General features: G+C 38.0%; 1 protein-coding gene across 1 annotated transcript; it reads right to left on the bottom strand.

Annotated features, from left to right (window-relative positions):
* Positions 1 to 2,950: 2,950 nt before the first annotated feature.
* LOC131795915 (uncharacterized) lies at positions 2,951 to 10,682 on the bottom strand. Its single transcript, XM_059113528.2, has 6 exons — positions 9,998 to 10,682; positions 9,043 to 9,205; positions 7,081 to 7,572; positions 4,097 to 5,130; positions 3,811 to 3,853; positions 2,951 to 3,055 (listed from the first exon to the last, which is right to left on the bottom strand). The coding sequence occupies exons 1-6, from the start codon at positions 10,671 to 10,673 to the stop codon at positions 2,980 to 2,982; spliced, it is 2,484 nt and encodes an 827-aa protein (XP_058969511.2). The 5' UTR covers positions 10,674 to 10,682; the 3' UTR covers positions 2,951 to 2,979.
* Positions 10,683 to 12,207: the final 1,525 nt, after the last annotated feature.

Here is a 12,207-nt window from a genome sequence, read left to right on the forward strand (position 1 = left end):
ATTGACCATCAGAACTGGGAGTTAAAGTAGTGCACCCCTATTTTTTAATTAGAAAACTTATCAGCTCAGTCTATTAAACCCTTTGACTCCCTGAAGCGATTAACATGTAACTTCTCCTTGCAATGTCCATACAATATTCAGCAAACAGGTAAAGAGAATACTCAAACATATCAAATAAAATTTGTTGTCTTGACCTTACACCACATTTTTGCAACTAATTTCAAAGGAAATATGTAGTAACTGGAGGGAGAATTGACCATCAGATCTGAGAGTTAAAGGGTAGTGCACCCCTATTTTTTAATCAGAAAACTTATTAGCTCAGTATATTTAACCTTTTAATTCCCAGAAGTGATTGACATGTAACTTCTCCTTTCAATATCCATACATTATCCAGCAAACAGGTAATGAGAATACTAAAACATATCAAATAGAAATTGGTGTCTTAATCTTATACCAAATTCTTGCAACTAATTTTAAAGGAAATGTGGAGTAACTGGAGGGGAGAATTGACTATCAGATCTGGGAGTTAAAGGTTAGTAGTTATTTCAATTGAGCAAATGTTGGATATGGTAATCAATCTGCCATCCAACAGGTGCAGATGAAGTAATTGTTTTATTAAATTTGGTTAAACTCTAAAGGTTTGGATATTTGGAGCTTTTTTTTCAGCTCAGCAATAGCTGGTACAATACATTTCCATATAAGGTGACTTTGAACATAAGCTGCTAACCAGAGTTGAGTGGACCAATCAGAACTCTAGAAATGCAATATTTGGAGTTGAAAATTTAATAACAATTAATACTCATCTTTTGGCACATTAGAGGAAAATTTTATCTCTTAACTACATTATTACAGATTTTCTTAAAACAGTGCATAAACACAGGCTAGATTTCAACTTTGAGTTACAAGCTGATAGAGCAACACAAGGGGTGTTTGGAGAGGCTGCAGAGGAAACCTCTATTGTTAGAACAATTATCACACCTCTTTCAGAAATGGTAGTCAAGACTAGATAAATTATTTACTAATTTCAAGGAAACAATCAACAAAAATAGTAATGGAAGCTACAATTCAACAAATAATCAATGCTTCAAAATAATGAATCCATTTTGAGCTAGTACCTTAAAATATGAAAATATTTTCTGATCAACTCTTTCACAAGGCAGTGTCTCAAATGGGGTTCTCTTAAATATTAATCCTTAGGAAATTATGAAAGCAGAGTAATACTATGAGGACCCCTTTAACTATAAAAGAAAAGACAGACAGACAGATAACATAAGGAGAAAATGTGATAAATGAATTGATGAATACAAAAAAAAGTACAGACAATCAGGTAATCATTGTGCACTGCAGGAAAAATATCAACAAAAAATAAAAAAGACAATAATAATTGATATTAATTAGGTGATACCATCTCTCAGCGTAACTAATAATGCAAGTTGTCAGTCAATAATGTAATCTATGGATTATAATGTTCAAATTGTCAGTACTGCTAAATGCTGTAAGTAAATTGTGGTAGTTTAAACAAAAACATTTAATTTGTCAAAAATAAATGAAAAATTATGTGAGGTATCAGCTAGCACTTCTTGACTACAGGCCACCTACAAACTTAAAAAATAAGAACTTAAATGAGGTGAAAGTTCCTTTCAACATATGGAAACAGCACTGAAATAATATCATTCATTAATGTTTATTCAGCACTTAATTACCACCTTTCCCTGATGAGCTTTAAGATGGGCCCTCGTCTCAGAGCTGATAGGGGCTTGAGCTTTAAGTTGTAAGGGGGCTAAACCTTCCCTCCCTCGTTCCACCCAAAAACTCCAAAATAAAAGCAGTGGAAAAGTGGCAATGAACAATAATACTGCTGTGCAAAAAGTTATACCATATGGTGTTACCTTACTTTAGAGTAAGCAAGTCATAAAGTTGTATTTATATTTCGTCTTGATTTCTGCTTTTTAAAATTTGCAGGATTTTTATTCAAAGAAAAATGTCGGGTTTAGGGCATTTGATGAAGCAGGACAACAGTTCAGAAAATGATTAATCTGCAAAGGCCATCCCCTGAAACACCTAGCTTCTACCCCAACTACATGTCTCAGGTCTAGAAACCCTGGAAATTCATAACTCCAGTTAGGGCTTCAATAAGAAGAACAAAGCTCAGGAAGCTGGTTGGTGCTATACCCTTAGCCTCAGGGCCTTAGGTCTCTACTTTTAGAGAGTGCTTTTCCCTCACAAAGAAGTTTAAAAGCCATTTTCGAAAAAAGAGGCTAGAATCTAAACTCTCCAGAAAATATGTATTAAACTTGTTTAATGAACCATAACGTTTGGTTAAAATAAAATGCAATTACTATGGTTTCGTTTTGATGAACTTCAAGCAAGATGGAACTGCTCTCAATAAGTTCATTCTCACTCTGTGCATGAGAGGAAATAAAAAGTACTAAAAATACCCTCTAATGCTTCTAACAGGTCATCTTTATGCCACGCTAGTTCTTCTAACAAAAATGACGTGTAGTACAAAGCATGTTGATGAGGAGGTTCAGCAACAAAGTTCTTCAGTGCAATCTCACACTATAAATTGACAAGGAGAAAAAAAACAGCGTTAAAGAGAGCAGCAAAAGAAATCTCCACTAACGGCAAAAAGATCATTTCGTTTTCTTGCCCAAAGGGTTCAATACTACCATTAAAATCCCAATCAAATAAAGTGGTAACAAATTTGCCCAAGCAAAAGCTAAAAAAAAAACTAAAAAAAATTTCATCCACGTCAGTTTCAGTGTCAAAGATGGATTTCTTCGAGCTGATTGGCTAATTTATGAGATCACTTAATCTCTAAGCAAACCCAAAAAGTGCCACTATTTTCATAATTTCTTTAGAAAGGCCTTGTATAGCTGAGGCACACCATATCAACCACTGACATAGAATTGAATTATTTCCCAAGTCAAGAAAATTTGCACAGGTCCGTAGAAATGATGTAGTTGTTACCCAAGGACTCTATTTGAGAGGCTTGACTTTGGAGAGGAAGCGGCTCCAGAGAGTGTCACTGCCATTGATCTGCAAGAGGCTCCTCCTAAATATTGAAAAAACATTTGGTCCACATTAAAGGAGCTAATGCCTTCATGAAAAGCATTGAAAGAAATTAACAAAGTGGCTTTTGTTCCGCAAAGCAGTTGATCACAGAATACAATGTTACTAGGCTAAATCAAAGACTCGGACATTTCATCAATACTCATGGGCTAAGCGTAGTTTAAGTCAGCTTAGTTGAGGTCATGTCCTTCCCCTTCCCCTCCCCTCCCCCCCCCCCATCATCCCAAAGAGCAGTGTATGTAGTAGTGCTTATCTGTACCTGTAAGTTGTTTTGAACCAAAGGAAAACATGGTGCTCGGGTTTTTTCAAACTAATGTTAGAAGTTTGTGTTACTCTTTCTGTCTCTATTTGTAATTCAGGATAGATTCCTGCAGTGATATAATCACACTGGTGTCGATGTTCATCATTCAATGAAAGGGTACCACACTTTTAAATTCAAAAGATATGTTTTGATCATTTTCGGTTTAAAAGTTAATTCATGATGTAACACAGAATGCTAATTGGTCATTATCAGACAATACGTAATGGTAATCAACAGCGGCGTAATGCGCGGAAACAGCGCGCGCACATGACGCATGCAGTCCATTTACAAGCATTGACGTATTTACTGTCCTACAAGTGCTCAAATGGGGCTGGTGATGACCAATCACATTTGTGAATTTTGTCATGGTGTTGCTTAATCATAAAACTGTTTGACATATACAAGAGAGGGAGAGTAATACATCAATTTTGTTTTACCTATTTTCTTCGAATATTCTTTGTCTCGCGGACATCACGCCATCTAAAACAAAAGAAAAACGTAACATCGTGTACCTTGTAATTATGATTAGCAGGTGTATATGTCATGTACATTAAAAAACAAAAAAGTCGTAAATGTATACGCCTCGTAATTTGGAGAGGGTCATAGGGATCACCGCATCAAACCAGGAGGTAAATAAGCTTCCCAGTCCCCATGTCGCTCAGGGTATACTACTTCTGGTTTGGGTTCGGGAATATCCCAAAATATCTAAGCTGGGTTACTTACCAAAAGCTTCTCTTAATATCCTTCCATTGTGCTTCAAAGAGCAAAGCTTTTTTTTCCTTTCATAGATCTCCTCTACATGCGAAGTTTTAAACTTTCCCTCTGGGCTTGAAGAAATTGTTCTTTTGATAAGTTTTTTTTTCATCTCGTATTGCTGTTTCTCTTCTTTCAACTTTTCTATCTTCATTTTGTCTCTGATCTCCTTTTTCTTCGCCTCCTCGTCTTTGATCAGCATGTCGACGTAATCGCCGAAGGAGTCGTTGTAAGGGATCATGGCGTTCTTCTTGAGAAATATACCGAAAAAGGATGCACATTCGTAAATGAAATCCTTTTCTCGTTTATACTCTATACTCTGCAACTTCAGCGTGTTAATGAACGCTTCCTTCTGAGACTTCATGTCTTCTTTCATCATGATGAGACTCTGTGCTTTTTTAGATAGGAATTCCGTCTCTATGAGAGTAGTTTTGTAAGTAATGTGCATATGCTCACTATAGCTGTGAAAACATTTTGTACAGTGACCATTGAGCATTGCGCGACAGTTATAAAGCTTGTCGTTGTTTACGGTCTCAACAGATACTCCTGGGAGGTAGCAATGACCATGGCAGATCTGGTCATAAACTGTGCGCATCACATTTTCCTCACCAACTTTTGCATACGTCTTGCATTCATCACCAGCACAAACAGTCATGGGGTAGTCCAGTGGCTCAACAATCAGATCAAACCCTTTGAACTTAACTTGTTGCGCTCGGAAAGTGCTGATGTCGCTGTCAAAAACCTTGCACTTTTCTGTTTCATCGTCAATCCGCTTTAAGTTCATAGTTATAAGTTCAAAAGCTTCCCCCATGGGTTTGCTTAAGGCAATGACGCAGTTCCTCGCCTCATTCAGACTTAGAGTCTTCTTTGTGTCGTGTGGTTTCATTTCCATCACTCGCTGGAAAAGTTTGCCGGTAGTTTCGCAAGACAAGTCCCAGCTTTCTGAGTACAGGTTAACTTCTTTCGGTGTAAATTTGATTCCTTTCCTGTTGCAAGCAAGAAATCTGTGAAAGACAACAAAAAAATATACATATTTATGTAATAGTCTAAATTAAACAGGGATTCTTATTTATGATTTATTGAAATCCTGACGCATAGATGACGTCACCATTAACCAAATTATGCCTTGTTATCATATAGGATATAAAAGATTCCATGTTGCCGTAAGTCTGTACAGTAATACGCGTACATCAGTGAAACACTCGGCTGCGCCCCTCGTAACCTTATTTTGCTTTTACCACATTCTGACGTCATCGCGGGGAGCCATCTGTGCCAAAAATATCAATCGCAATTGATAAAACTCAATCATTAGTGCTAAAGTATCAATCGCAAGCGATAAAACTCAGTCGTTGGTGCTAAAATATCAATCGCTACTGATAAAACTCAATCCTTAGTGCTAATATCGATTTGTTATTGATTCTAACCTGAACCAGTCCCCCGCTTTTTAAGCAAAGATGAAGCAATCAAATCTCGCTTACTTTCTTGAAATCTGATAGGGGACATTGAAGTGAGAATAAAGCTAAAGACAGACCCACACGGATTCCCCACGTGGTTTTTGTGGTCGCGTCGCATTTTTGCCTTCAAATTATATTTTTGCTCTCACAAGCGTGTCGTGGATTTTTGCTTTTTGTCAGAGATGATGGGAGGTTTTTTAAAAATTGTTTTCAGTAAGGGCTGATTGTGTATCAGACTCCAATGCCTCATCAGTATTTGTTTTAAATTCCTAACTGCCGGGTGGTACATTGTAACAAAAGGCAATAGACGTTCGTGACCTTTTGCCTTTTGAGTATGTGTAAGAGGCGATTGTCTAGAGGCAAAGTTGACCCCTGACAGAGACCTTTCTGTGATGTTTTCTGGGTGCCCTTTTGCTTTGAGGCGTTCTTTAAATTTCATAAGGCCCCCTTAAATTGTTTCTTTCGAAGAGTTAGTTCTAAGCAATCTTTTTGCTTCGCCTTTTATGAAACCATATTTTATGCCTGGCGGGTGGCACGAGGCGAAGTGCGTAAATTAGAAGGTCTCGGTCGGCTTGTAATGGGTTTTGATGTCCCAGATGAAATCTTTTATGAATCTTTCTCCTTTGAGACTAGGCCTAGTTCAAACGTCGATCTTTACATGTACCGAACCTAACGTTTCTATTAAGTACATGTAAAGATCGACGTTTGAATCAATTAGGATCGGCAGATTTGTATTCGGATCGACAGTGCCGTTCTATCCGACTCGGCTAGTCGGATAGAACGGTAAAAGATCGGCATTGATTCATACGTCGTACTTTACATGTACCGAACTTAATGCATACATTATACATACGTTAAAATAATTATGTTTTACCCACAATTCCAGAAAGTTCGCTTACGTGCCATGCGCGAAAGCCTTCGAACCATTCAAACAATATGGCGGGAAAGGAGGAAGGCTCGTGCTCCTCTTTTGTATGGCTTCATAATATTAAATGAATAGCTTGTATTGTCTATAATATAAGCCATTAAAAGTATTTTTTGTAACGAGTTCGAGTCCGTAGAAGGAAAATTTTTTAAATTTTTTATAAAGCTAAACCTAAACCTAAAGCTTCCAAAACTTGTCTTCTCCTGGCAGCAAGGTTGTTTAATGCTAACTGCATCTTGAGTCGCCTTTTTCTACCCTCCTTAATCGCATTTGCAAGAAAAACAAGCTCTTCATTTCCACAAGTTGTGCTTCCCGCATTTTTTTCCGCCATTTTGGTAGGCATTAACCGCTGACTACAATGGAGTTATGTTCAGTTTTGCAATTAGGATCGACTAAATTCGGATCGACGTTTGAATCAACTGCCGCTCTTAATTATTCGAGTCGACCCAAATTGCAATTAGGTTCGGTACATGTAAAGATCGACGTTTGAACTAGGCCTAACTGAAGGTGTTACAAGTGAACCCTTTTTACAATTTGGGCACCGGGTACTTTGTTTCTACAGAAGCAACAATTACCTGAAAGCTTCGTTGTCGAAACAAAAATAGTTTGACGGTGAGACATCGATTTCTAGGTTGTATTCTTGTAAGAGTTCCTTGAGAACTGGAAGGCTGTCTCCTGGCTTGTAAAAGGTACCCCTCGAGTTAGTGAAGGCAAAGATTATGTTGGAGGCAAGCGACTTGTGAAGATGTGTAAGTAGTTCTAAAACACAGAATCTGAAGGCCACAGTCAACCTGGGATTGTTTGGTTTGAGAAGCACAACCACGGCATTAATCTTGTTGTAGAGGGTAAGAAATTGCAGGATATTCTCAAAGTTTTCTTTGTCCTTACCAGTACCTCTACAATCTCCGATTCCTGGAGTGTCGATAAGGTGGTACCTCCTGGTGTCTGTCTCAAACATATACTCCCGAGCCGTCTGGGTAGCAGATTGGCCAGTAGCAAAGACTTCATTTTCATCCGAACCAAAGGAAACATCTATTCCTTTCCCCTTTTCATCGGTAAAGGTAAACCTAAAGTAAATATTAACTTTTTTGTAATTATAATTTCATAATTGACACTAGCTACTTTAGCATAGCATACCATCTTCAAAGTTCTTCTCTCGAGAGAGCACTACTTTCGACTTACGTACCAGCCTGGAGGTCACACAACCAAGAGCAAAGGGAAGGCGATCAGTGTAAGTAATTATGCCTACAGTAAGCACCTTCCTACGGATTAACCGGTGTTTACCCCATACAGGTTTCACTCGCAATGAGCAATTAAGATAGCGCGGAAAAAAAAGAAGAAAGAATGAGCAAAATTAAGCAATGCAAGGAGAAAATTCTGGTAGCTCTGATCCAAATTATAGGTCAGTGTGGTTTGAAAGTTGTGATAGAACACTGGAGACATACGCATAGTCCTCAATAACACTTCCAAACAAATGCAATCGATTACTCAGATTGTAATGGTAATCATTATAAGCACTTTGAAGGCAAAGTAGCAAAACCTAGAGAAAATGTAGCTAGTTGTAGCTAACTACTGCATGTCAAATTTTACGCCACAACATGAATGGACATTAAATCTAACTCTCAGATAGACAGATATTTGGATGTAAAGATGTGTAGATGTGTAAAAGTGATTCGACTGAAAATGAATAATCTAAGTAAAAATATAACAACAACAAGCTACATGAAATAGGAATGAACTTACAATTTCTGGCGTACCCAGATCCGGAAGTAAATCTCTTAAACAAAAGTAACACGGCGCAAGCGAAAACTAACGATATGACTGACTTAGTTGACATCAACTAACAATGAGAATTATCTAACGAAAACAACACTTATACTGGCGAGAAATAAAACGCGACCTGCGTTACGTAATACTTACACCACCTCACCCGAAAACGCGAACTTAATTGAATAGAAACAAAACATACAAAAGTGATTCAATTGAAAAAAAAATTATAAATAACTTCGCGGCTACTTGACGATAAACATAAATGCAAATTCTAGTGGATACATTAGTTATATCTGCGCTAGTCAACATAGATGGTCTTATCTACTTTACGCAGTGCAGAAAGCTGTATCTAATGAGGACACGGTAGACAGTTGTATCTACTGAGCACTGTGCAGATGGTTATATCTATTATATAAAGTGTAGATACTTGTTTCTAACGTGGACGTGGATAGCTGCATGTACTGTAAACAGTGTTGATAGCCGTATTAACTTTAGACTGTGAGCATAGCTGTAGCTATCTTAGGAAATGTACATAACTGCATTCAATTTAGAACTAGTAGATGACTTTATTTTGTGCACACAGTGCAGATGGTTTCATCCACAATTGATTGTCCGGATATCTTATCTCCCACATATATAGTGTAGATAGTTGTTAGCAGTCTAGGTGCGATATACATAAATTATTTAGTATAGATATATACTGTTACCATATATTTTGACTGATATTTGCAAAAGGCAAGTATTATTTTCTAAAAAACAGGTTTTACCTGAAGGGAACTAGGACAGTGAATTCCCTGGCATCGATGGCATCTGGCAGAGAGTCATACTTCAGATAGTTGGCAATCCCATTGATCCAGGTTGACTTCCCGACTCCGGTCTCACCCAATATGAGAATAACGACGTCTTCTTTTTTCTTTATTTTATTTAAAACTAAGGAAAGAATCGTAATTAAAACTAGGATAAGCTAGTCAAGGGTAGAGTAACGACACTAGACATTAGTTTATAGTGAATCGCTTAGGTTTTCTTGTCCTATATCATGTCATGCCACGTTGTAAAATTCTTAATCAAGCTATTGCTGCTGTTGCTGAGCGTAGTTTAAACGTTTTTCAACAACTGACCTAACACTGCAAACGACTCATTATCATTATAACACGTCAAAACGGAAGCTGTTTTGTATGAGATCATGATAAAGCAGAATTTTTGCAGGACACCTGACTATGTAAGTTTGTCAGTTTGTGGTAATTTCTGCGCCATGCATCTCGTTAGTTATACCATGTTATATTGATTCAATGAGCTCATGCGGTTTTTACTTTCTCATACCTCACAGAAACTAAAAAAGACCTTTGTCCAAGTGTTCTAAGCCGGTTACTCATTGCTTCTCAGCCTTCATTTTTCTCTAAAATATTACAAAGTTTGAAACTCTTTATGGTCTGGGCTGAAGCTTAACTTCTGAAAGAAGTTTTGAATAAGAGAATGACATAGAACCATTAAAAATTACCAATCTTTCCTTGAATGTGTTTTAACTTTTCAATTATGAAATTATAGCTCTAATAAACGAGTGGACAGAAGTCACCGAAAATTATACACACGAAAACAGATTGGGTGAAGAAAACCTTGAAAAGTATGAGCTGTGGTTCAATAATACTTGATTTTCTCACGTGTATTTGAAAAAACATTTTTCATAATTACCTCTTCGTCCAATTCCAATCCTCTTTTCATGACTATCCAGGGTCACTTTAAGGTCATCGAACTTCTTAATCATCTTTTCTTCGATTTCATCCAGTCGTTCCTTGATGCTAACTTCATCTTTTACCCATTGTTTAAGAAGACCTTTGTAGTGTTCCTCAAGTTCTGGGTCCATCCTTTCCTTTTTCAGATTGTCGATAGCATCTTGGTAGCCTGCTCCTCCCAGTCTTACCAATACTTTTTGGATGTCCTTCCAGTGTCGATTGAATTCTGCGTCATCAACTGAGGCTTTGATGGCATGGCCGTAAACTGTGTTTCGGTAGTACTTAATTCGAGCAAGATCTGCCTGAAGGGTTGTATCTGATGCTGGAGGAAGTGCATCCCAGCCGGTACCCGGAGGAGCGAGACCACAGATGTTCCTCAAAAGAACCATAAGCAGAGTGATGTCAAATTCTCTTGATGAAACTGAAGACTTGATAGCAGGATATAGCTTACCCCACTGATAGGGATTTAAGACACCTCTTGCTCGAAGTGATTTTAAGACAGAATTAATTGTATTGCTTGACAAAACTTTGCACAAGTTTTCCGCTGAATACTTCCTGTCAAAAGTCTCTCTCACGATAAGTGTACCCACATCCACCAAAAGCCGGCATAACCGGGCATAATTAGTCGTCTCTCTCTTGGAGGGAAACGAGGGTGCCGCATATGCCATGGATGACAAATTCTTGGAGGATAAAAGAGCTATATATTAATATATATATATATATATATATATATATATATATATATATATAAATGAAGCAGGAGCATAGTTGGCAAAAACACAAAGTAAAATATCAGATATGAAATAATTGAGCTATTTCCTCTACGTGTGTTCAGTACAGTTATACCAGTTCAAGCAAAGTTTGCTCTCCTACATTACGTGCAAGCGTTACGACCGATCACGTTTACGTAACGTTTTGGGACAACTCGGCATCTAATCTCTATTCAGTTGCTGTGAAAACCTAAAATCTTCACCGTAGAGGATAAACGAACGAAGTTTGAACGGTCAAAAGGAGATCTTGGTCAATTCTAAGAATCATGTAAATGATCATGTAAATGATCACGAGCGCAATTGAGCAAACATATGGATTTGCGTTGTTTTTAAGTAGTTGGTGGATGGAAGTTAGAGATATACCCGCGGGTTTGAGGCAATCCGTGACCTCATTGGTATACAAACTATGCACTGATATGCTTTTTCAGCCCGATTAACGCCTGCATTTTGAGAATCCTTTCGTACAAAGTAGTGAATTTTTGATATGCAAATTAAGGTCGAAGAGAAGGGTCTCCTCTGATCACGCTGGTATGAAAAATATTTCAGCTGAAATTTCTATATTTTGCCTGTGAACTAACTGAATACACCTTGTAACTTGTAGCAAGACAGAATTCCGTGAGCTACATTGCTGCGGTCGCGGCGCGCTGGACAAAATCTTTGAAATTTACACTTTCGATCGCTGTCCGCAGGGACGGTCTGGCCAAAAATCATTTTTGGCTTGTGGCGACGCAAAAAAAGAGAATTGGAGAACAACTAAACGATTTTTGAAACATGTGTCCTAAACCCTTTTCACGGGCAAAAAATAAAAGAAAACTTTTTTCCGACGGGAAGTCGAGAGGACCACTCTTAGCGGGAGCGGCACTTAAGTTTGCAAACAAATATCAACTGAGCAGCGAGTTATCCCGTGGATAGCGCTACGCACCCCTCATGCCGCCGAAGCCAGTACTTCAGGTTTCATCAGAGCTAGCAAAATCAGGGTTAATTCTGATTTCAATCTTACATTTCTTACGCCGTTGTCATTTCTGCTGCAACAACTTCAAGAGTCATTCGAAAATGGCAATGTCCGAGGTCTCAGAGTGAAGAAATTCGTGAGTTACCATCTATGGAGTAATCAATAAAGGATCCAGGCTAAATTCTAAACTCTTCAGACGACTTTACCCGGCGTCAACTCTCGATTAGCTCACGATACTGGCTTTCGGAAAGGTTAGAAATTGTATGACAGTGGTACGCTCGAGGCCCGTTCAATCCTGAACGCTTTATCGTGACTGATCACTCAAATGGTGCTTTTTCGAATTCTTAGAAACTGCCTTTTCTTCATGACTAAGTTAGCTGCTTTATTTTCCTCACAACTAGCTATAGGCCACGTTTTCTGCAGCGGTCTGGGGCCACAGTTTTGGTCAGATTGCTTAAAACAAACATTTTACAAATTTTT

The sequence above is a fragment of the Pocillopora verrucosa genome, chromosome 14 (genome assembly GCF_036669915.1).
Source record: "Pocillopora verrucosa isolate sample1 chromosome 14, ASM3666991v2, whole genome shotgun sequence".
In the NCBI taxonomy this organism is placed as follows: domain Eukaryota; kingdom Metazoa; phylum Cnidaria; class Anthozoa; order Scleractinia; family Pocilloporidae; genus Pocillopora; species Pocillopora verrucosa.